This window comes from Chrysochloris asiatica, unplaced genomic scaffold (genome assembly GCF_000296735.1).
Source record: "Chrysochloris asiatica unplaced genomic scaffold, ChrAsi1.0 scaffold00576, whole genome shotgun sequence".
Lineage (NCBI taxonomy): Eukaryota > Metazoa > Chordata > Mammalia > Afrosoricida > Chrysochloridae > Chrysochloris > Chrysochloris asiatica.
The window spans coordinates 188,130-214,259 of NW_006409094.1; the positions used below are offsets into that span (position 1 = coordinate 188,130).

General features: G+C 42.1%; 2 protein-coding genes across 3 annotated transcripts in view; one reads left to right on the plus strand and one right to left on the minus strand.

Moving 5' to 3' along the window:
- The window catches only part of GOLM1 (golgi membrane protein 1), a 70,907-nt gene extending 62,840 nt beyond the window's left edge, over positions 1-8,067 (plus strand). Inside the window, exons 6-9 of the mRNA XM_006877728.1 lie at positions 1,241-1,394; positions 1,952-2,215; positions 4,269-4,382; positions 7,994-8,067. Coding sequence (XP_006877790.1) covers positions 1,241-1,394; positions 1,952-2,215; positions 4,269-4,382; positions 7,994-8,067 — 606 coding nt within the window. The remainder of the gene's footprint in view (positions 1-1,240; positions 1,395-1,951; positions 2,216-4,268; positions 4,383-7,993) is intronic.
- Positions 8,068-13,747: 5,680 nt separating this feature from the next.
- NAA35 (N(alpha)-acetyltransferase 35, NatC auxiliary subunit) overlaps positions 13,748-26,130 on the minus strand; it is a 123,350-nt gene continuing 110,967 nt past the window's right edge. For both annotated transcript variants that reach the window (XM_006877729.1, XM_006877730.1), the window contains exons 18-23: positions 22,788-22,924; positions 21,952-22,019; positions 19,816-19,956; positions 18,455-18,577; positions 15,041-15,121; positions 13,748-14,138 (exon numbers count right to left, since the gene is read on the minus strand). In XM_006877729.1, the coding sequence (XP_006877791.1) occupies positions 14,079-14,138; positions 15,041-15,121; positions 18,455-18,577; positions 19,816-19,956; positions 21,952-22,019; positions 22,788-22,924 (610 nt within the window). In that variant the 3' untranslated portion in view covers positions 13,748-14,078. The remainder of the gene's footprint in view (positions 14,139-15,040; positions 15,122-18,454; positions 18,578-19,815; positions 19,957-21,951; positions 22,020-22,787; positions 22,925-26,130) is intronic.

Genomic DNA, 26,130 nt, shown 5'->3' on the forward strand with positions numbered 1-26,130 from the left:
AGGGGTGGGCCTGGGTGGGCAGGGATGTACACAGAAACACTCAGGAATACCCTCCTCGTTTTGAGGAGGAAAAATTTAGTAAACAAGTTGTTATTAGAGCTGCTCCGACTTTCTGTTTCTTCTTGAGTCATTTTTGGTAATTTGTGCCCTCCAGGGGTCTGTCCATGTTCTCTAAGTTAGCTAATTTGTCGGCCTGTACTTGTTCATAGAATTACTGTATCGCTCATGGTGTTGCTTGGCTGTGATACTCCCTTGCATTTAAAAATTTGTATTGAGTGTTTTCTCCTTTTTTATTAGTTAATCTAGTTTAAGGTTTGCCAATTTTGTTCATCTTTTCCAAGAACTAACTTGTTTTCCTTGATTTTCTCTACTGGCTTTTTATTCTCTGGTTCATAAAATTGTTTTCTAATCCTTATTGTTTTCCTTCATTATGCTTGCTTTAGTATATTAAGGTGGAAGTTTAGGTTTTTAATTTGACATCTTCTATTTTAATATAGGTGCACTTTTAGTTATAAATGCCCTCTACACACTGGTTAAGTTGACTTCTGTATTTTTATATATTGTTTTTATTTGTATTCATCTCAGAGTGTTTCCTGAGTATGCCTTGTAATTTGTTCTTTAACTCATTGGTTACTTGGAGATGAGTTACTGAATTTACACATTTGTGAATTTCTCTAATTTCCGTCTGTTGTTGTTGTTGTTGTATTCCACTATGGTTAGAGAACATAGTCTGTGTGACTTTACAATTACTGTTGTTGTTGTTGTTGTTGTTGTTCTTAAGTACCTTTGATTCGGTTCCTACTCCTAGCCGCACTGTGTAGGGTTTCCAAGGAGTGATTGGTGGGTTTGAACCGCCAACCTTGCTTATCCTGTAGCACCACAAATTGAGTGTTGTTTTATGGACTTACAACCTGAGGAATAGCCCATGTGCACCTGAAGGGAATGTGTATGCTCTTCTTGGTGGGCAAGCCTGTTAGGCCTAGTTAGTTTGGGATGGTGATCTCTATTTGTTTATTCATCTCTGCTTCATTGTTCTGTTCATTATTGAAAATACATTCCGGGAGATCTTGACTCAACTTTCAGCTGTCTGATACAAGTTCTGGCAGACACATCATGGCATTTCTCGGGGTTTGTGTGTTCTTGTCAGGGGCATGTGGTGGTTTGTTGTACTGCTGAGGGGTTATTGGAAGGTGTACGGTCACAGAGCCCCTGCCCTGGCTACCTTGTGCTCTTGTTTCAGCTCCAGTCCCTCAGTGAGCTTCAGCCTAGGTCACAGGAATCAAGCCCACCACAGGCAGCAGAGTCACAAAGGAAAGGAAATGTTCCCAGCAACAGCAAGCCCCAGACCCCAGCGCCCAGTTCTGAAACACCTGTGGCTGTGAAGAGACCGGATGGTAAGTGGAGGTCAGACAGTTACACTTGTAAATCATTTCCAGAGCAGCTAAGCTGTTGGCTTGTGGCTCCCACGCCATCTAAGTTTGCAAGGACAGAGTGTGCTTGGTGATGGTGGCTGGCTGATGGCAGGTGAGTGCCCATGCATCTGGAATTGGGGCTGTATTCTTGTCAGCCACGTGTCTTATTCTTTGGAAACTGTAAAGCAAGTGCTTTTATTTGGGACATCAGTGGGACTAGGGAGAGATGGCTGAGTCTAGGCAGCTGCGAGCCTCGGACCAGATCTTTGTGCCCCTGTGGGCTGGCACAGCCCAGCTCCGAGTACTTGCCTCAGCTGCAACAGTCAGCTAAAACCAGCAGCACAGCCTGTTCCATGTGGTCCACAGCGGCAGTTGGGAGTTTTCTCTAGCTCACAGTTTTAAAGATGAACTTCAGACAGGAGAGAGACTTGAACTTACAAACCAACTCTACCCAGATGCTAGCCCACCTGTAGCCCAATCCATCCATGTTGCTTGTTTTTAAATGCAAATTAAGTGTCAGCTAACTGTGTTCTCTGCAGAGGAGACCAATGAGATTCAGATTGTCAGCCAGGAGGAGACTCGGCACCTGATGCTGCCACAGGAGCCAGGCCGGGAGCAGGCCACCAAAGATGACAAGCTCGCTAAGGGAAGAGGTACCGGGGAAGCCGGAGAACTGAGCCAAACCCCACAAGTGCCAGCTGCCCCGTTGAGCCAGGAAAATACAGAGAATGAGGAGCCTGAGCGGGAGCAGTTCTTCATCAGCGATGACGAGAAGAATGAGGAGCAGGGTGCTGATAAGCCAGGTGGGTGGAAGACTCTGTCTCAGGCGCCCGCTGACTCCGTCCTGCCTGCATCCAGCCCTGTGGTCTCCTCCCTAACGCAGCAGCTTAGGGTGTGGAGGTTCATTGTGTTGGTTTATCAGTTACAGGAGTCCTGGTGTGGCGCTGTGGGTTAATGCGTCAGACTGCAAAGCCGTTTGAACTGCAAGGTCAGTGGTTCAAGCTCACCAGCGGCTCCTCAGAAACCCTATATAGGGTCATTATGGGTTGGAACTGACTCGACGGCACCTAATAACAACAAGGAAGAGCAGGGAACACTCTGACCCTTATCCACACTTCCTGGTGAATGCTATCAGAGTGGCAGCCCTGTGTCCTCTCTGCCCCATACAGTGTCAGGAATAGTGTGGATACTCAGGACAGGCCCGCTGAATGAGCCATTGCTTAGGTTTTGTTGTTGTTAAGTGCCGTCGAGTCGGTTCCGACCCATAGCAACCCTGTATAGCATTTCTGAGGAGTGACTGGTGAGCTTGAACCATAGATCTTGTGGTTCAAGGTAGATGGAGACTATTGCACATTTGAGCTTTGAGGAAAAGTAGCGTGAAGCCACATTTCTAGATAGGTTGGCTTTTAAAACAGATACTGAAAAGTATGGGAAACTGAGACCCACGGAATATTCTGGGATGTGTTTTGGTTCCTTAAAGATTTGGACACTATCAGTCCCAGCTGAGCCAAGAGCAGTGCTGAGGCAGTGCGTTTCTCTGGGGTAGAACAAGGCACAGCAGTATGGGAGAAGGCCTTATTTGTGTACATGGATTCCATCCAAATCTCATTTTCAAGTTCCCAGTTGAAGAGCTGCGTTTTGTTGCCTGCCCCTGAGTATCCCTGCTCTGGCCCCTGCTCTCCACACTGTTGTACAGTGACTTGTACCAAGAGAGGTGGGGAGAGAGAACCTCGGATGGCTCATCCAGCAACTGGTCACAGAGGGGTTTGGCCTGAGCCACTGCAGGGCCTCCGTGATGGCCCTCTCTCCACATGCCTTTGTCACCAGTTCACTGTAGAGTAAACCCCCAGGCACGCAGCCCTGTGCTCCAAGTTCGTCTCAGGCAGTGCAGAGAAATAGCACCAGAGCTGACTTTTCTAGGCATGCTTTCTCAAAAACAGTTTTCTTCATCTGGAAGCCTGGTGGCATAGTTGGTTAAGTATTAGACTGCTAAATGAAAGGTCAGTGGTTCAAATCCACCAGCTGTTCCTTGAGAGAACGACGTGGCTGTCTGCTTCCCTAAAGATGATGACAGGCTCAGAAACCCTATGAGGCAGTTCTCCTCTGTCCTGTGGGGTCTGTGAGTCAGGACTGACTTGAAGGCAGTGGCCTAGGTTTGGGTTTTGTACCTATTTGTTATTGTTACGTGCTGTCCAGTCAGTTCATAGCAACCCTGTATAGAGTTTCCAAGGGGTGGCTGGTGAGCTTGAACTGCTGACCTTGCAGTCCAGCTCACTAACCCACCGTGCCATGTAAAACAGATGGAATATTTAAACCCTTTAACTATGTCTCTTGAATGCATTTTATCCTGGTTTTCTTTTCAGGTTGTTATCCTCTCCAGAGGTGAATGTGATCATTAATGATCTAAGTCTGCGTGATAGACAGTTTTTATCCCGTGGTTCACAATACTGACCATTTCTTCCTCTTGGGGCGATGATTTCCTTTTGCTGTTGATAACTAGAAAACGGTTGTTCCCTAAATCAGCAGTACCTTTCTTTAACCTTGAGTTCATAAATCTCTTAAAGCCTGGGATTTGGGTTTAGTTAGCTCCCCCTTTTCCAGTCTGGAATATGGCCCTTAAATCAGGGCCGGGTCTTGTATGAAGTAGAATGGAATGGAGTGTGCGTGCATGCATGCGTGCATGCAGCGATCCTGCAGGCTGTCTGCATGGCCAGCAAGCATTCACACCCCTCCCATTTCCGAGACAGGAAACAGATCTGACGGTTAGATAAGCCCCAGTCCTGGGATGCTGGTGTCCCTGTGGCGTGGGTAGAGAACTGATGTAGCTCATGTGCCACGTGTCTGCCAATTTTTCAGGGAGAAACCAGCAAGCACTGGTCGGAGATGATGGTTACAATGTGGATGAAAATGAGGCAGAACCTGAAATGGATAAACAGGCAGCCATTGTGGAGAACGACAAAAGCATAAATGGTAAAAACTGAGATGAGGTTCACCTCTCATGTACTGCTTGTTATATCCTGTGCTCCCTTTCTGATTCTTCCCATCGGCACTGACCATACATGGGGCTCCCAACGAGAATATTGTCAGTAATTCGTCATTTAAAGGGGACTCTCTTGTCCTCAGATGCCTTTGAAAGTAAGGGCGGGTGGTTCCGAGAGGCGATGGATTGGGTCCCAGAATGATAAAGGTGCTTCAGAGTGTGTATTCTCTGAGTTGAAGCCCTCAGTCTGCTGCTGAGAAGACTGGCTTTTTTTCAGCAACATTTAGGAACTTTCCGGTAGACCACTTCATCTGTCAGGAAGCTTTGATCCATGCACAGAGCTGCATTTTATAGCTGTATGTGGTATTGCTTCTTATAACCACTTTGGATTACCGAAGCCTTTGAAAATGAAGCCTGTTCTGGATGTGTCTGTTCCATGATTGAAGTCATGTTGAACATTTGTGTGGTCCATGGTGTCCAGTCTGATCCCAGGTCTATTCAGTGAGATGTCTGGTTCCCTTTGCAGTTAACAAGAATCTGTGACGATGATCCTTTGAGGTGGGGGGAGGGGTGGCCCTTGCCTAAATCTCTGTAATTAATTACCTAGGGGGTAGCAAAGTGGTAACTTTTCTAATTTTACCATCACCTCACAGTTGTAGCTGAAATTCTTTCATGACACTTTCCCTCATCTACCCACCCATTCACAGACACATCAAATTCATTCTTCTGTTGGATTCTTGGTGTTTTCTTTCTCAATTTATAAGAGCTCTTTGTGTAATTTTGGGAGGTAGACTTCATCAGTGATATAAATTGCAAACACTTTCTGTCCGTTTAGTGTTTGTTTTGCTAGTGGTGTTTCTTGCCATACAGAATTTTTTAAAAAGCTGCCTTTTATTGCTTCTGGATGTTAAGTCTTGGTTAGAAAGGCTTTCTCCACATATAGTGTAGAGGAATTTGTATTTGAAGGCTCTCAATTTTTCTTTTAGTTTATGTAAAGCACAATATAGCTTCAGAAAACCACACAAAACCATTGAGGGCCCCTGGCCCGTGCCCCAGTGCCTGCCCTCAGTCTTGGCCACCCTCCTGACTGGGACACCCCGAAATAGTAGAGTTGGGTCTTGTCTATTTTCTAAAGTGTCTCAGTCTCTAAGTTCCTCTTCTTTTCTCTTCTTTACAATCAGTTAAGGCATTCAGAATGATTTGACCTGTCAAGCTTTCTACAGCTTGGATATTGCTGACTATATATATATTCATGGTGCCATTGTCTGTCTCTGTCCTGCAAATTGGCAGCTGGATCCAGAGACTGACCAGGCTTCTGTTCAAGCCCCTGGTAGGATAGTAGGCAGTGGTTTGCTCTCTCTTAAGAGGCATGGCATCTGGTTTCTTGTGATGTTAGCAGCCGTTCATTGCTCAGTTCCATTTGACTCCTGCCCCAAAGGTCAGAAGTTCAAACCCACCCGGAGGCACCTCAGTAGACAGGCCCGGTGGTCAGCTTCTAAAAGTTCACAGCTTTGGAAATCCTGTGGCGCAGTTCTAGTTTGCACATAAGGGGTTGCCAGGAGTCAGAATTGCTCAATGGCAACTGACAAGAACATTCTAACTCTTCATTTCTATTTCATTTAACTGAAATATTTTTAAACACTTTCCCTCATCTACTGTTGGTCACCTGGTGATACTGTCTTGCTATTTACCTCTTTGCATCCTAATGACTTGTTTTCCTCTCAACCTCTGAAGGTGGCCATTTAGAAGATGCTGTAAAGTCATACACTTTCAACAGTTTTGATGAGTTTCCTTCAGTTGCCCTTATTTTCCTTTTTGCAGATCAAGTTCCTTCCATGTCTTTGGCCAGTGGAGCCTCCCCCACTTTGTGCGTATATTTTAGGTTAAAATTTACACAGCAAATTAGGTCCCCCTTTCACAACTTACATACTAATTGTTCCATGCCATTGGTTGCAACTTTTACTTTGTATCCACATTCCCTTTATTTCCATTCTGTTTAGATTGACCTAGCTCCCCATCTTTCCCATGCCTTCCTACCTTTGCTGTAGTTCATTGTGGGGGCTCTTTGGTCTCATAGTTCATTGTTAAGGAAGGCACATCCTTCATGGGTGACACTCTTTATCAGCCAATCTGTTATTTGGCTGAAGGGTGTGACCTGTGGAAGTAGCTTCAATTCCACATCAAAAGTCATAGGGGTTCTTCTAGTCTTTATTAGTCTACTAAGTCTGGCCTTTTCTAGTATTTTTGAGTTTTCTAAATTTTTCTGCCAATCTGTCCTGTCCCTGGTCAGATGTACAAATGTCCATATGTATTGGGCTAGGTGGTGGTGGCTGAATGCCATCTCGCTCTTCTGGTCTCATGTTAGAAGAGGCTGTGTTTGGTGTGGGCTTTTAGTCAGTCCCGTGGATAAATTCCTCCCCCTACTTTTATCTGCAACTTCAGATTCCTTTCTCTCTCCTGTCCTTGTCCACCTTAATCTTCACCCTCACTTAGCAGTTTTCTGGGGAGTCCTGGTATGGCGCTGTGGGTTAACGCGCTGGACTGCAAAGTCGGTTTGAACTGCTAGGTGGGCAGTACAAGCTCACCAAATGCTCCTTGAAAACCCACCCTATACAGGGTCACTATGGGTCAGAATGAACTGGACAGCATTTAACAACCTAGAAAGGAGCCCTGTACGTCAGCGTTGGAAGTCCATGGGGCTCGGACTCCACCTGCTCGTCTAGTCTTTCCCACGGACACCTTATCATCAAACCTTGCTTTCTGTGTGCACCTGTTGGAGCGTTAATGCTCCACTGTTTTCCTGTTATACATGGGGCTGTCTCTGGTTCATCAACTGTTGATATTGTGTCCGGATGGTTTTTGCAGGGATTCCTAGTCATCTAGTCCATGGTTTTAGGGTTTTATATCTAGTTATTTTAGTAGGGATTCCGGGATTAAACATGCCTCCGTTGCCACTACAGTTCCATAATCCTCGTCTGCTTTCATATTTAACATTCAGATGAGTCATTTGGTTCGTTTGAAGTTTATGCTGGTGTACGGTCCACCGTAAAACCCAATTTTATCTTTTTCTAAAGGGCTATCTAGTTGATCCAGCACCATATCAAATGCCACCTTTAACAAGCACTGTATGTCCATATGTACGTGGGTCTGTTCATGGATTTTCTATTTGATTGCTTTCCCGGTCAGTTCATAGTTCGCATCAGAGTTTGAGTGTAACAGCTTCCTGTATTACCTGGCCAGGTTAGTCCCTCTTGAAAATTTCAGTCAACATCTCTGAAAAACATCTCCTTTCCCCCTTTTTTTGAACAGAGTAGAAATGTGTTAGATCTTTTCAACCTATAATTTCTGTATCTCTGGGCTGCATTCAGAACAGTTTTAAAGATGTTTTCACTTTGTTTTATGGTACACTGTTGACCATATGTATAGTCTCTTCTAAAATCCCTTATACCTGATGAGGAATTAAATTCCCAATTACAATGTTGCATTTTTGGTAAAGTTCTAGAAACCTATGCCACATGGGACTGTCTGGGCTTGTTTCCCCAACTGTTTAATATTAGAATGTGTGTATATTTGTTGGGTGTGTTTTTTTTTTCTTTCTTAGTTATTAATGCTGAAGATAAGAGACATACCGTAAATTTACTTGATCAGCATGAAAAGAGGAACCACACAGTTTGAATCCAAGAGGAATCGAATCCCACACTTAAAATCAGGAATGAACAGACTGCAAAATACTTGTGGGACTGAACATGCAAAGCTGTGAAAAGTAGTAAAATATACATCTAATCTTGGAAGTTTATATGTACTTTATGTGGGGAAAATGGGATTGGCTTTTAGGCTCCTCTTTGGTTTACTTTTGAAGTGTTTATATTAAGATGTGAAAACTTGTCAAGTTTTTACTAATAGGCATTTCATGAAAAGATCAACACCAAAAAGCAACACAAGTTCTTCAAACACGGTAGCAGTGCTGCTTGTTTATTCTGGAATAAGACTTTTCTAGAAAGGCCTGCAGGAAACGCCCGTCTTCCACCATTAAGGAGAGAGCCACCTGTTCCTCTCGGCCCCCTCTGGAGTCATTTCTCCTCCACAGGCCGGGCTGAGGTCAATGCCATCAAGCCAGTTCTGACTCATAGTAACCCGATGTACAACACAATGAAACACCGCCTGATTCTGCTTGGTCAAGATGGAGTGAAAGTTGTTCTCTACTCTTGTGCACTCACTTATGATTCTGACAGTCAGTGGTCGAGAGCACTGTTACCAAAAACATCACTAGCAACAGTTTTAACTGTTATTGTGTGAGGATTTCTAAAGACTACTTGTATAATAACCATTGTCATCCTTAATGCACAAAACACTTTTAAGTGACTTGTGAGTTGAACATCTGTAGTGTATACTTGTGTGACTTAGTATGTGTGAGTAAAGCACAATTTGTTACCAAAAAGAGGAGTGGGCTGGACTTCTGACCCAGTAGGGGCCCAGCATAAGTGGTGGCAGCAGCCTATCCTAGAGCCCAGTGAAGGAGGTGGACGGCCTGGGGAGGACAACTCTGTGCTTACTTCATCACAGACATAACGTTAAAGGATGATTTGCAGTCTTACAAGTTGGGCCAGTTTAGGAAAGAGAAATGTAATACAGGCATGCGTAACTTCACGCCCATTATATGTTCTGTAAATAGGATGTGATTTGAACGTTGTGCAAACAATGTATTGTGTATATTGATCTGGCTCTCCATTAGCTCCCAGAGCCTCGGGATTTGCAAAATGGCACCTGCAATTGGCTGCCACTGGGCAGTGGTGTTAGAGAGGAACAGGACATCAATCACAGGCCAGTACCTCCCTGAAGGCCATGACCAGGCAATGGGCAGGGCCCACATCAGCAGGACACTGCGCTAGTCTCAACTTCGCTCTGGAGCAACAAGCTGCTGAGCAGCTCAGGGACCGGGGGGACCAGTGGAACACCCAGAGCTGCACTCCCTGGCACCCGGCAAGACCCTCCTCCCTGCTTCAGACGTACGTGAAGTTGGACATTAGGACAGTATGAGGTGTGTGCTGTATTTGTCAGTTTACACAATTTAGCTAGGACAAAATGACCACCACAAAACTGATTTAAAAACCACACATTTTTTGGTGTTTTTTTTAAAACGACTTTAGTGGCTACTATTTTATCATAATCCACGTTGGTAGCAGTGATGTTGGTTTGACGTCACCTGGTCCGTACCTTGGCTCTCACCTGCAGATGGCTGGTTGTCACATTCATGACTTACTTGCTTTTCAGAGAGGGGGTCTCAGGCGTCACTGGCAGTGCCTATGAGAATGTGTTTGGTATTACCTCAACAGTCATTTGGTACTTCCCCTCCCCACTTTTCAGGTGAGGCCAATGGAGCAGAGAGAAGTTACGTAACAATTATAGACGCCAGATAGCAGGGAAGCAGACGACAGGTGTGTTGGCACACACACTTCATTCACATTGAGTTCAAACTTGAATGTTCTTCATGGAGGATATAGTTTTACTTAATCAGAGATGTAACCTTTCCACTAAGCAAGGTGTTGGAGAGTACTGAAAGTGCCATGGGCTGCCAAAAGAACCAACAGATCTGTGTTGGAAGAAGTGCAGCCAGAGTGTTCCTTGGAGGCCAGGATGGTCAAACTTTGTCTCTCACGCTTCGGTCAGGGGGGACCAGTCACTGGAGAAGGATGTTTAGTTAGGTGGAGGGTCAGAGAAAACGAGGAAGACCCCAGCAGCGAGATGGATTGGCAGGGTGGCAGCATCAGTGGGCTCAAGCGTGACAGTTGTGAAGTTGGCCCAGGACCGGGCAGTGTTTCGTTCTGTCATGCACAGGGTCACTGTGAGTTGGTACCGACTTCGATGGTACCTAACAACAGCAGCAACTCAGAGAACTCAACTGAAGAGTACAAAAGTAGCTTTTCCCCCTTTGTCCTCCTTTATGGGTCTTGTTGCTAAGTGCCATTGAGACCATTCCAACTCAACACTGTATAGGGTTGCTGAGGAGCAGCTGATGGGTTTGAACTGCTGACCTCAAGGTTAGCAGCCCTTTGTGTATCCCACAGCACCACCAGCTTCATACCTTAGGGATCATCCCCACAAGAGTCCACTTCTACACTGTCAACTGAGGATAGCCTTTGGTGGGATGAGATGGGATGTCAATACAAGGAAAAAGGAACCATGATAAACTAAGTCCACTCACTCAGGAGGGCTCTCTCCCCAGTGGTTCCCTTGTGATCACAGGCATGGATTCTAAGGCAACAATGTACAGGTTTTATAATGGCTATTTACAAAGCCAAAGAAAGTAAACCTGTGTAATGGCATCAAACAGATACCAACCCGCGTCCCCCTGACCTTTTCTCATTTGATCTCATCTGAAATCAGATAAGCAGCTCCTTTATTAAGATTGAACCCTACTTTTGCTAAGTCTAAAACATCCATCTCATTTACACCCGTCCGTCTCCATTCTCTCAGATGGTACTTAGGAGTGTTGCGGTCCTTCATTTGAGAACCACCACCACCCCTGCAAACAGGGCTGCACCTAGGGACTTTTAAACATGTGTGTGATGGGGTTTGAAAAATAAACCACCAGAGTGGAAACTAGCATCATTGTTTCCATTTGTAGTAACTGGTTTTCCACCCATAGTAAAATATGGATTGGTGGAAGAGAACTGTGAATGGTTAAGATCCAGGGGATGGCTATGCTTCCATTCTGTTTGGCCTCAGATTCATTTTTAATTACAATCGATAGTTTGAGGCACTGAGCAACTTTAAAAACTATCCTTTGAAATGAATTTTAGAAAAGAGCAAAGATTGTTTCATTAACTATGGTTTTTTTCTCCATGATTGGTTTAGACTTTGAAAATGTTTTAGTGTCAAAGTTGGGGAAATGGTTTAGGTATGATCCCAAATGTTTCTGTGTTGTTGCTTAGCTCAGTGAGCAGCACTTTTTTATAAATGTCCTAAACTGCCGTCCCTTAGCACGTTCTAAAAACTGACTGGTAAAATTCTGCTTTTATGTACCTTGAGGGATTACTTGAAGTAACTTTTTCCCAGGAACTTATCTTGTTTTTTGCTTTTGAAAAATGAATTTTATGTATTCATGATTAACTAGAAAATCCTGCTAATAAAAAGAAAAGTAAAATGCTTCTATCCATGTTGGTACATTTCTGGTAAGGTTAAATGATTGGATATTTTATCTTCAAGTTAGAAAAATATATATAAATTGCTAATGAACTTTTTATAAATGGAGGCCATAACCAATTGAGACAAATGCGTGCTTTCTATACTTTCTCTTTGTTGTTAAGTTGGTTCTGACTCTTAACAAGCCTGCATAGGTTTCACAGAAGCTATAAATCTTTGTGGGAAAAGAAAGCTTTATCTTTCTCTCATGAGTAGCTGGTGGGCTTGAATGGCCGACCTTGTGGTTAGTCCAGTGCTTATTCTACAGTGCCATGGTCAAAGTGTACCCTTGAAGTCAGAGTAAAAACCCTGAGTTGAATGATACAGACCACACCTTGTTTACAGCCCATGAAGATTTCAACCCCATCATGGGTTCTTGGCAAATATTTGTTAAGCTCAAATACACATAGATGTTTGTGCCTGATGGGATGTGGTCTTAGAGAAGACAGCTCACTTTCCTCATAACTGAAGCTTGCCTTTTTAGCCTCTTTAAACCGTAACCAGATTTAGATGAACAAATGCCTCAAAGGAAAAACCTATGATTCTGACCACAACATATACTAATGAATTGTCTGCTTTTCAGCTGACAGAAGGAAAACAATATGGACACAATTTGCTCTTGGGAGGAAGTACTTCTAAAACGTATCTTAGGTGTGTCTGTAATTGAGCCAGAACTGCTTGTCAGTAGTTTTCATCCACAACGGGGAATCCAATTAGATGTATGGGCTACAAAGGAATGTCAGGCTAGCTACTTTAGGTCATTTCCAGGAAAAAAGCTTCAATATCATGTTTCTGAGAAAGATAACAGGCCAGTGTTAAGACAGGACCCTTCTTACTATGTTGTTAAGTTGCTACTGAGGTGACCCTAACTCATGGTGTATGTGTATATATATAGATACACACACACACACACACACACACACACACACACACATGTGCAGTAGAGCGAGACGTGGCGTGGCCTGGCCCTGACCCAACCATCTTCCTGATCACAGCTACGTTTGAATCCATAAGCTGAAGCTTTTCGCTCTCATTGACGGGTTCCCTCTTCTTTGCTGACCGTCTGCTTTACCAAACATGATGTCCTTTTCTAGCAACTGGTTTTTGCTGGTGACATGACCTAAGTGAACTGAAATTTTGACACTCGCTCCTAATGAGCATTCCACGTTTGTTATGTCTTCTATGACTGGTTTCTTGGTTCTGTCGGCATTCAATATTCTTCACCATACCACAACTATGAATGCATTGATTCATCCACCTTCCTTCCTCACTACCCGAGCCATGGCTTGGGTGAGGTACACCTTGGTTAAAAAGTGATGCCTTTGATTTTTAAAACTTGAAAGAAGTCGTTTGCAGCAGATGAACCCCGTGCAGTGACATTGTTTGAGTTCTTGACTGCTACTTTGTACCACAGACCAGGCTTCAAAAAGTCTGTGGGAAAATTACATTTTATTTCATTTCCATTTTTCCACAAACTTTTGAAGACCTGTTATATGATTGGTGTTCATCGTAGGCCAAGCCACAAACGCCAGTTGAAGTAGCAGTGTAGCTCATAGTGCTCACTGGCCCTGCGTTCTACGCGGACACCAGCTAGGGTCCCAGAAGGCTTGGGCACTGCCACAACAGGAGGAGAGAGAACAGCAGACGGGCCCAAGAGGAGTGTGCACAGGGACGGTGGGGCTGCTGGTGTGTGTGGGCACGCGTCCAAACAGGTCAATTTCATGAGTATTTCCAGCCAGAAATTCATGGGGACAGAGCCTTCATCTGAAAAGGTTTCCTGGATTACAATAAACAGGAGGTATACAAAAAGGAACATGGCATGTTTAAACCTAGACCTTAAACTTAACTATACAGTCCTACCTTTTAAAGGTTACTAAACAAACAAAATTTGTTAAATTTGTTAAAAAAAAAAGAACAGTTAAAGATTTTTTTTATGAACCTATTTTCTTGTAGCTCTATATCAGATATAAAATCACACTCCCCATGTAATCTACCTTTCCTTTATAACTTGGAGGCCCCCCCAAAGTCCCTTTGAAACATATTTTTACACAAATGCTAGTCACACTCCTTTGATCTGAAACTCCTTTTGTAACTACTCATCCATGAGACCAAGCTCCTTCACTTCCTAGCATGTATCAACAAAGTGTTCTCATTGTTCCTCTCCAGCAGTGCGTTTTTGTCAAGAAAATTTATTAACCTTTACAAACACTATTTTCACTTCATCATTCATAAAAAATGATTTATGATTAAATCTCTAATAAAACCATACAATGTTCATCAATGCATTCCTAACACCAGTTTCATCCGTGGAACATAATAAACCACTTTAAAACAGCAGTTTCATTCATGCCATTTAAGGCTGTCAACAAAAAATATTCCTTATAATGAGTTGTTGTCCACGAAATTCATTTCACTGCACATTACGTGGTAAGACTGATGGATGTATGCTCTGAGATGAATCTGAAATTAGATTCTACCCCTTTGTGAGCAGTTTTGCAGCAATCTCAAACAAGTTTCACAACAGGAAAATATTTGTGGGCAGAGAAATCAAATTCAGGAGGAACCTGTGAAGAAAATCAGAAAATAAAAATATATCCACCGATTTTCAAACAGTAAATTAAAAAAAAAAAAAAAAAAAACGATTTTCGTTTCTTGTATTTGTAGAGAAGAGGCAACACGATAGTGATTAAATGACCAAAAAGTAAGGAACTAACCTGGAGAGAAACAACACTCAGCTCATACTTGGCTCATGAAGATTATCAGAAAATATGCTGACTAGCCGTTTCCCAGCTTCGCCAGTTAACACGGGAAAGTGGCCTTCAGTTATAGGAAAGGAGTTCAATGAAATCATGTCTCAGCAAGGTCGCTGAGTCAGAACCAATTCACCGGCACCCAACAACAACAATTTAACAGCAACTCTCTTAGTTTCAGTGTCATGGATAGTACTCAGCAATGCAAAGGAGAGTCACTGGCAAAGTAGGAGACAAGGGTAAACAGAGGGATGGGGGGCAACTGAGCAAACACTACTACTACTCAAAAGGCCTCAGCAGTTGTCCCCTTACTCAGTGCAGAACTTACTTAGTAAAAGGCTGATTAAAACACTGTTCTACTTTACAAGAAGAGCTTCCGGATCTCCTATTTCCTGAGCCACCAAGAAAAGCCTAATTATTGAAGCACTCACCTTCCCAGAGGGCAGAGGCCTTTATAAACCCCAGGTCACCCTGTCGTTTACATGGAGGAGCAGAAAGAAGGGAAAGAAGGGCAGACTTTGTAAGCTAACAAATCTTTGAGACTCAAGACAACACGGCAAGCTAGTTATTTTCTGTCTACTGCATCTCTTTAAGGATTGTTTTTTAAATGAGTGCCTTAACATTTTTTGGTAATAACATCTCTGCCTCTTATTGGGGAAAAAAGTGAGAATCTTCAATAATTTAAGGTCATTTTATTTTCCCCACAATACACTCACCTTAGATTCTTTTTTATGTCCTCCTGCCAGTAACTTCATAACCACAAAGTTGGGTTTGGCAACCTTTAATATTCTACTGACCTAAACAATGAGCAACATTAATACATCAAAACAAAATTCTAAGGAATCTATGATATTTAGATACTAATTGGAATTTTTCATAATATGCTAAAGCTTTATGAAATAAACAGTGGAAAATTATGAACCAACACCATACTTTCTTCAGTAATATAAAACTGTCTTCTCTCAACTGAAAACTTGAAAGGGATGCTTTATCTCACCTTCATTAACCAAGTGTTAAGAACATGGACTTGAGAGTTAAGACTGTGATCTCAAATTCCACCTTTGCCTCTTACTAGTGAAATCTCTGGCAGGTTACCCTCTTCATTCCCTAAGTTTCTTCATCTTTGAAAAGACTGTTTTGTGAGGAGTAACTGAATAAAACTATGTTAAGAGCTCAGAGCCATGCCTTGTTGTTGTTAAGTGCCGTCGAGTCGGTTCCGACCCATAGCGACCCTGTACAGGGTTTCCGAGGGTGTAAATCCTTACGGGAGTAGAAAGCCTCATCTTTCTCCCGCGGAGCGGCTGGTAGTTTCGAACTGCTGACCTTAAGGTTTGCAGCCCAATTCGTAACCACTACGCTACCAGAGCTCCTTCAGAGCCATGCCTGGCAGGCAGTAAATGGCCCTTTAAGTGTCAAGTAATGGTCAGTAGTATTTCTGACTACTATTGCTAGGAGACTTCATTTGAAACCATGAGTACTGATGAACTAGAACAGTGTTCTTTCCTTGAAGAGGGAATCATGTAAGACTTGAAGGAAAATGTTCACACTGCCTTCTTAGTGACCTCTCTGGACGTGCACGCCAGCACAAGTTCAGGATCTGCCGAACTGATAGCTCCATTTGCACAAATTTACCATGACCTGACCACGCCACTGCTGCCACCTCCCTACCCCACCTAATCATGCTCCATTTGCAATCTTCACACCCAACTCAATGCATTCAGTTGTTCAGGCCAAAACCCTGGAAGTCACCTTTGAATCCTCTTTTTCTGTCACATCCCACATATCCACTTCATCTGCCAATCCTAATGACTTTACAATACACAGAGAATGTAAATCCTTCCAGTTCCTTGCATGGCCATCACCACCTCGCACCTGGATTACTGGACATGGTCACTGACTAGCTCCCCAGCTTCCACACTTTCTGTCTCCACTACAGTATTTCAATACAGTGGTGAAAGCCATCCTTTAAAACATAAATCAGATGCGGTCACTCCACGTGCTCAAAACCTCCCCTTACTCAGAGGAAAAGCCACCTTCCTACCACTCTAACTGCATCTCCTACTTGCCTGCCACACACTCCATCCATAGCAGGCCCTTGCTGTTCTTTCTGTTAGTCCAGGCCCTCTCTTGACACAGGGCCTTTACATACACCAGTGCCTCTGCCTAGAAGGTTCTATCGCTGGATAACCATATGACTTGCTTCTCCACCCTCTTCCAGGATTTGCTCAAAGGCTACCTTATTTTTAAATGTCTAACACACTCTGCCTCCCTCCCTACTATCTATAGCATTCCCTAGCCCCATTCCCAGTGTGAGATTTCTTCATAATACTATGACCTTCTAATATGTCATGTCATTTATTTGCTTACTGAGGTTACCCACCTGTTCCACGAGGTGGGCAGGATTTTTCTTTTTAAATTTAATCTCACTATCATATGCCCAGAACCTTACACAGTGCTGGGGTGTTGCTAAGTGCTGTGGAGTCGGTTCCGACTCATAGCGACCCTGCATAGGGTTTATAAGGAGCAGATGGTGGGTTTGAACTGCCAACCTTGTGGTGTGCAATCCAGTACTAATCCTACAGCACCACACCAAGAGTCCTGTTATGTTGTTGTTAAGTGCCGTGGAGTCGGTTCCGACTCATAGCGACCCTGCACAGGGTTTCCGAGGCTGTTAATCTTTACGGGAGCAGAACGCCTCATCTTTCTCCCGTGGAACCGCTGGTAGTTTCAAACTGCTGACCTTACGGTTCGCAGCCCGATTCGTAACCACTACGCTACCAGAGCTCCTTCACACCAAGAGTCCTAGTAGGTATTAAATATCTGTTGAATAGTCAACTTTATTCAACAAATAGCATATTTTATTTAATGAACACAGTTGAATGCTATCTAGAAAAGTATCTCCCTCTAACTTTTACACTTTTTATTTTCTTTGAGTAGGTAAATACGTTTTTTAAATAAGTTTCTCTTCTATCCCTGTTCCCCTAGGCACCCAGCTACACCACTTCCAAGAAGTAAACACTGTTATCAATTCCTAATGTATCTTTCTAGAGCTATATTTATCTGTAAGAAAAGACTATACACACAGAGTTCTGTATCTCCCCTGAATTAAATGGCAGCATACTCCCAAACCAGTTTGCTCCTTTTAAAACTTTCGCTCCCTAAATTCTGAAGATTATGACATTACAGTACATAAAAACCTTCCTTGTTATCTGTAATGCTGCACAGCACCTAACTGTATGGAATACTATGCAGCATTCCCTAAGAGCCCTGCTGACTGATACCTAGGTCTCTTCCAGTATTTTGCAATTAAAAGCACTACAACAATGGTGGGGTTTTTTTTGTTTTTTTTTTTGCATATGTACCATTCTTCTCACTTCTTACCTATCCAATGCATATATAAATCTAAACAACACAACTACTGGGCCTCTCAGTATTTGTGGGGTTTGATATATATTAGTATATTAACCCTCTTTGGACATTGTACCAAAATATACTTCCCAAGATGATACACATAGTACAGGTTAACTTTTACTTTCAAAAAAACTTATTTCCAGAAAATTAAGTACACATCAAATTACTAAAATACCCAAAGCTCAAAACCTAGTGTTACTTAATTTTCAAGTCCTCAGCTCGGCCAAATAGTATCTCAAAAATAATGTCTTCAAAGCTGTACTCTCTCCTTTACATTGCCAAGTGGAGTATGATTGTTATACTTCCTGTGGCTGCTGGCCACATTACTTTGCAGATTTTATTTATAGAATCTATAGAATTGTATTTTCTTCATATAATGAACTACAGATTAAAATTTACATATGAACACTAAGCTATGGATCAGTTTAGACCTTATTTCTATCCTTCTTTATGGCTCTGAGTCTTTGTATACAAGTACTCTTTATATTGGTTTGTAAATTTATACAAAGGAAGTATTTACCTCACCTGCCTCATAAAAATGTTATTAAGCTTGACAAGAGTAGGCGGGCAAAGCTATTTGAAATCCTTAGCAGAAACCTGACAGGCTTCATCTACTATTTTTTAAAAATTCATTTTTATAATTACATTTTCATCCAGCGATAAGATACATACTTTCTACCATGTACTTTCCCCTAGAATTACTATGGATCCAGTCTTACCTCATGGTCTGGGTTTGGCATATTTTCCAGTATCATTTTTGCCTGCTGAAAGTGCTTACTAGCTGCCACATACAGTTCTGGAGACTGAGGAGGAGGGCTATATTTATTGAGGTCAGACATTTCCTAAAAAGGCAAGGAAAATAGTATTATTTTAAAATATTTTTAATACAAAAAAAAATCAACTCTAAGATTTTTTAAATTTAAACTATCAAAGAATTCTACGTTGACCATTCGTATGTGAGGTGGATTTAAAAAATTTGTGGAAAAACTCTGTTATCTGTAACTCTACTTTCCCACACACTTTTTGAAGCCCCCTTGAATGGCATTCAGCACATCTGCCTTTTTATTTTTTCCCAGGTAACCATTAATTCTCAACCCTCAAACACAACCTCTTATTAGTCTCACGATCATAAATATGTTAAAATGAGAAGGGATCTGATGAACTTGACCTATACCTATGGAGCAGCAACTCAAAAGAAGGAACAAACCCTTACAGCAAGAAACATTCCCACCCCCTCCACACACAGTGTGGACGGAGATGGGCAACTGGGACATTGGATACTCAAATGGGGAGGGAGGGACTACAAAGGCAAGAAGTGACTGGTTTACAAGCTTTCAAAAGGGAACCTAGTGCTAGGGAGCATGGAGGAAGGCAGAATCTCCACTGGGTACAATTCAATCTTTCTGGGCAGAGCTGATGAAAAGAAATACAGATGGGTAACTCGTGATACTGTAGTGAATAATGCTTATCAGGATGAAGTGTGAAGGTCGGAAATGCAAAGGTAGAAGCGTTTTGTAACAAGGAAGGGAGTGATTAATTCTCCAGGATAGGAGCGGAGATCTCCGGGACCATCAACGGAGAAGAGCTGAGAGCGGGACCCTACCCAGAGAGAGAGGAGATGTCTGAGATGGAGACAGAGACGATGACGTGGAGTGATGAAGCGGCTGGGGACTTTGGATCCAGAGAGGGAAAAAACTGTGTGTGTGTGTGTGTGTGTGTGTGTGTGTGTGTGTAGGGGGTGGGTTTCTAGATATACCCTTTGGTTGGTTGATGATGCATGGTGGGGACTGAACCATGGCAATGAGATGATATACGATGGAATGAATGTAAAACTAAAGCTCTCTAATGTAAACTATCATATAATGCACAATAAAACATTTAAAAAAAATGAGAAGGGGAAAAAAAAAGTTCCGAACCCTTTTTACCCTAGCTGCACTGCTATTTTATCACCTCTTCCCACTCCTTCCAGGACCTGTTCCGTTTGACTTTTTTGTAACGTCTGGCTACAAACAGCACATGTAGAGACAAGGGTCTGAGCATCAGGATCTTTGTAACTGTGTCTGTCAGTAAGCAGGCTCACCTTGAACTGCAGATAGTGCACTGGGGGTGGTGTCATTACGCTGTTGAAAGGTGCAAACCTGTGTTCATATCGAACTTGTTCACTATCAAGCTCAAACTTAGGTTTTCGTACTTTGCCATCCATATCAAATGCTACCATGGTCTGAAGGGAAAAGGGGGGAAATGAGAAAGAGGAGCCACCATTAGGAAAAAGTATACATCTTCATTAGAACAGACTGAACATGAAAAATAACTATTTATATACAGTGAAAACAACTCATAGCTCAGAAATCAGACAGAAGCGGAAACAATGGGCTTGCTGGTATTCATTTTTATTTTATGAGCCATCTCATATACACATAACTTTTCAAGTTCCAGTGTTGAATATACTACTTTCCCCACCACAAGTCTGTCAGGTTGTACTGCGATGGCTTGTAGCTTGCTATGATGACAGAAGCTACATCACCAGTGTCTCATCAACTAGCAGGGTCACCCACAGTGGACAGGCTTCAGAAGGGCTTCCATACTAAGACTAGAAGAAAGGCCAGGAAACATACAAGTCAAAAAGTATTGCTACAAGGTTCTAGTTCATCTGTAACAACAAAGACCAAAGTCATTGTAACTGAGTTGATTTGATTCCTCGCAGCCCTATTGGACAGAGTAGAACTCTACCACGGTTTCTGAGGCTGTAAATCTTAACGGAAGCAGGCTGCCTTGTCTTTCGCCCATGAAGTGGCTGGTGGGTTCAAACCACTGATTTAGCAGCCCAACACTTAAGCCACTGTGCCACCAAAACTCCTCAATTCATACATGCACAGGTTCATTCCAAAGTGTGTTTAAATATGTCTCTGTGATCAGTGGATGGCTACAGACAAGTTCTCTTGTCAGCAACACAATTGTCTTAGTATTGAGGGGATCAGCTAGAAAGTTTAAATTCAGTGCAAACAGTTCAGCTCAGAAGATCACGGCAACTGTAATTTGGAATTCTCAAGGTGTCATCTTGTTAATATTTTTTTTTCAAAGGACACACGACAATCACAGCGGCTTACTGGAAGAAGTTCTAAGAAAATGGAAAATTGCACTGGTGTGAAAAAGACCAGAAAAGTTGCGCTGAGGAATTTTCTCCATCACAACAATAAACCTGCTTCATTCTTCCAGGGTAACAAGGGCTGTCCTATGAGATTTTCACTGGGAAACCTTACACTATCCACCCTACAGTCCTGATCTTTTCCCTTTAGATTCAAAAAAGCATTTGAAAGGAGCACAATTTGAGTTCCTGGAAAGTGCCAAAACTGTCGTTTTGCTCCATACAATAAGCACTCACTGCAAATCAGTCTGTGGCTAGAGCCTGCCAGCTGCTCCATGTGAGAAAGATGAGGCTCCCACAAAAATCTGAAAGCTTGGGAAACCCTACACAGGGTCGCTAAGAGTCAGAACCGACTTGATGACACTTAACAACTGAATAGTGCAAATTCTTGAAGAGACGCTTGAGAGACAGAAACACCACCATCAGATATGCATAGACCTAGATGGAGAGTATGCTGAAAACACCTCCTTTACATCTTATCATTCTGGTTTCATAAAAGTTTCTACACCTACTTATAAAACCTCGCTAATGAAAATCTTATGAATCACAATTCTTACTTCTTTGCTTTGGACACATTATGAAGAAGGACCAGTTGCTGGAGAACAAGTGATGGATAGGAAGAACCTCAGTGAGATGGACTGTCACAGTAGCCAAAATGATGGACTCCATCATCCAGATTGAGATGACGGATGATGCAGGACTGGGCAATGGTTTAGTCACCATGATGGAGACTACCATAAGGACCATGTAGGTCCACTTTCTTTTCATTCCATTTTTTTGTCAATTTTGAAGCCCCATCATATATGTGAAGTGCCCCGTAATGAACTAGGCACTTGAGAGCAAGCACCACATCTGATTAAACGTAGCATCCTACAGTTCTCAGTATACGGTACTGACACACAGCAAGGGTTCAAACTGATGTTCAATGAATGAATGAAAACAACTAGACTTCAAAACAGATAAACGGGCTACCACACAAAGGTGAAATCAGAAGCTGGAAAGAATCACAGAAAGGAATTAATTTTAATTAAATAACATAATAAGCAATGTAGTTAAAGAGCAAAAATCTACCTTAAACATTCCAGCACACATGTTCTGATATGCCTGGCTCATTGTGACCTCTCGGCTCAATGGACGGACTGAAACGAGAAAGAGAACCAGGTAAACTCTTTTCCCCTCATGCCTGTGTTACTGCAAGAGAAACTCTTAATTTTAATAAACCTTCCAGTTTGTTGACTAAATCAAAATATCCTACAGGCTAAATGTTAAGGTCAAACTCTACCAATAAATGTGTTTCCAAAATATCTAATACCATCCAACTCTAGGATGAAATAATTTTAACTTCTTTTGGATTCACCATACTGAGACTTCTTATACAGAAAATCCCTGAATACAAGCCATTTAATACCCCCTGAAGCTGCTTATATCTCACTAGGTAGTATTTTATCAGGATGGGAGTCAGATCTGTACCCTTCCCTGAGTGACCAGTTGGTCAGTCCCTTTGAAAGGTTTCTCTTTACTCAAGAGTATTTGATGCCTCCCAGTGCTCTGTGTCGACACTAAAAACACAACTTCAGATCTACTTCCCTCCCACAAGAAGATCAAAGGTCTCCAGAGGTCTTGTTCCCTATGGTGTCTTGTTTGCTCACTCCAGGTGGCTATTTCTAAGATCCTCTGACACACAGGACAGCAAAGCAGTAAATGAACAGTAAGGAAAGGAACCAAGAAGCCTATATGACTAACATCAGAACTCTCTACCTCTCATTTTCTGAAGAGAAAATGGGGAAGAACCAAAGTATGACTAACTAGCCCATCACCACTCATAAGTAGATCTCCATCTGTTTATTTTTAGAATTAAAGTATTTCCAGTGTTTCTACTTCTTAAATAAAAAAGTAATTCACAGCACCTTTCTTCTTTTTCTTTGTTTTTTTACTGCTCCGGCCTTTCTGCTGCTCTTCCATAATTCTTTCCTCTGCCATCTGAGAGCCGTCAGCACGACTCAGTGTTGACATCAACCAGGCATAAAGGAACTCCGAGAGATACCTTAAAGAATCCAAAGTGTTAGCTGGAAGGAGATCTGTAAGTGAGGCAACTTCATCAACATAGGCATTGCTAACAAGGAGATACTTGTTTACAGTGGTTTCCAAATTGTTTAAAGAAAAGCAGAATATCCAATTATATAACTGATAAGATTAGAACTTATAAGAAATAAGCATTAAAAATGATTAAATTCCTTTTTTATTGCAGCCATATCTGAACAACACTGAAAAATTTCATTTTATTTAAAATTTCCTACAATGATAGGAATTTTATACAATTTTCCACAAGGTTTCCTGATAATTATGGAGTCATGGTGTGGCACTGAACTACAAGTTCAAACTCACTAGGCGATGCTCAGAAACCCTATACAAGGTTGTTATGAGTAGGAACCAACTTGACAGCACTTAACAACCATATAGTCAAACATATACATACGTACCCACTAGCCCATTGCTGTCAAGTCCATTTCCACTCATAGTGACCCTACAGGACAGAGCAGATATGCCCCATGCAGTTTCCAACACTACAAACTTTCTCCCATGGAGTGAAAAGTGGCTGGTGGGTATGAAGCAGCCAAGTACATTCACCACTGCAGCACCTGGGTTCCTTTACATATACATACATACATACATCAATTATTAACATACTTTCACTATATCAGAACACATTTAACCTTGATCCAATAAGTAAATACTTTCTTTCACAGTCAATTACAAAAGGAAGTAAATTCACAAAAAGACAAAAATTTGTAATAACAAAACCACTATAAGAAATTAAGAACATTCAGGCTTACACTTGGGTTTATTTAATGAACAAATGCAAAAATAGGAGTATTCTACTAGATACTATTTTTCAGAAATTTAACATTCTATCCTCCCAAGTAAAAAAAGGAGTTCAAATCTAAGATAAAGCTATACATAGTCTAAAATATAATCCATAATTAAGAAAACTAAGGCCTACTGCTGTATTACATGAAAATTTAAGATTTGCAAGAACTCTTATTATAGTTGGGAGTCCTGGTGTGGCATTGTAGGATAAGCACTGGATCTCCAGGTCAGTTTGAATGGCAAGATCGGTGGTTCAAACTCACCAGCTACTCCATGCATACCCTATACAGGGTCACTATGAGTCGGAATCGACTTAACAACAACAAATTATTATAATCAAATTTGAATATATGATTTCTATTTTCAAAATTTCCCCAGAAGATGTAAGATACAATATTAAAACATCTATAAGATAGAATGTGGTAAAGTAGAAGAAAATCTAGTCAAAAGGTATACCAATAATAACTTAAGATTTTTTTTTTTAATTAAATGTTTTTATTTTGCAATTTTAAAGCTAAACCAAGTACTATACTTAATGGCAGCTAAGACATTTTTAAAAATTTTTATGATAAATTGTTGTTAAATGTCGTGGAGTAAATTCTGACTCAGAACAACTCTATACAGGGCTTCTGAGGAGAAGTTGGTGGGTTTGAACCACGACCTTACAGTTCAAACGGACCTTGCGGTCCAGTACTTATCCTACAGTGCTATACCAGATCTCCGATGTGACAAAAAGAGCATATAATTTCATGTGGAGAGAAAGCAATTCCTAGCATTGAATTTCTCCTGTATCATGCTACAAAACCTGAGGTATGTAACTATATTGTAACTCAACAAGAGGATTTCCACAGGGAGCCAACAGTGCCTTCTGATGAGGTCATCTAAAAACAGTCGAGGGAAGGAGAGAGCTGTCACAATCCAGGCCTTTCTTCTCCAATGCCAGTTCCCATAATGAGCTTTTGTTAAATGCTTTCTCATAATCAATTCATGACTGAAATACCTAAGGAGATCCAGAACTCTATATAAATGGTTATTAAAGAGTGATCCTGGACCAGCGTCAGCAGGGAACTAGTAAAAATGCAAACGATGGACGCTGTTTTGTTGTATGTGCCTTTGAGCTGATTCCGACTCGGTTCCAACTTACCAGCAACCTCGTGAGAGTGGCTGTTGACTGTGAGCTGCTGACCGAAACAGTCCATGTTGTTGTTGTTGTCAGGTGCCATCGAGTCAGAACTGACTCATAGTGACCCCATGCACAGCAGAACGAAACAATGTCCGATCCTGGGCCAACCTCACTACCGCTGCCACACTTGAGTCCATCAATGATGCCACCTGGCCAATCCACCTCGTTAGGGGTCTTCCTCTTTTTCTCTGACCCTCCACCTTACCCAGCATGACATCCTTCTCCAGCGACTCTTTCCTCCGGACAATATGTCCAAAGTATGAGAGACGAAGCTTAGCCATCCTGGCCTCCAAGGAGCACTCTGGCTGCCCTTTTTCCAAAACAGATCTATTGGTTCTTTTGGCAGTCCATGGCACTTTCAGTATTCTCCTCCAACACCACAACTCAAACGCATCAATTCTTCTACAATCTTCCTTATTCACTGTCCAGCTTTCGCATCCATATGAGGCTATTGAAAACACCATGGCCTGGGTCAGGCGCACCTTAGTCCTCAAGCTGATATCTCTGCTCTTCAATACTTTAAAAAGTTCCTGTGCAGTAGATTTGCCCAATGCAATACGTCGTCTGATCTCGACTGCTGCTTCTGCGAGTGTTGACAGTTGATCCAAGAAGAATGAAGTCCTTGACAACTTCAATCTTTTCTCTGTTGATAAGAATGTTGTTTATTGGTCCAGTGGTGAGGATTTTTGTTTTCTTGACATTGAGATGTAATCCATATAGAAGGCTGTGCTCTTTGATCTCCATAAGTAAATGTTTCAAGTCCTCTTCACTTTTGGCAAGCAAAGTTGTATCATCTGCATATCGCAGGCTGTTAATGAGTCTTCCTCCAATCCTGATGCCACGTTTTTCTTCATAGAACCCAGCCTATCGTATTATTTGCTCAGCATACAGGTTGAATAAGTATGGTGAAAGAATACAACCCTGTCTCACACCTTTCCACCAACAGTCCATGTAGCGCCATAAATCTGTGTATTAACATGATTTCCAAGGGATTGTGACGAACACTGAAGCCTCACCATCATTTTAAACTCATGGTTTATGAAAGCTCCATACAATAAGCACTGGACTGTGAACCACACAAGGTCACTGGTTTGAGCCCGCAAGCTGCTCCACAGAAGACAGATGAGGCTTTCTGCTCCCATGAAAATGTAAAGCCCTGGAAACCCTATAAGGAGTGGCTACGAGTCAGAACTGGCTCA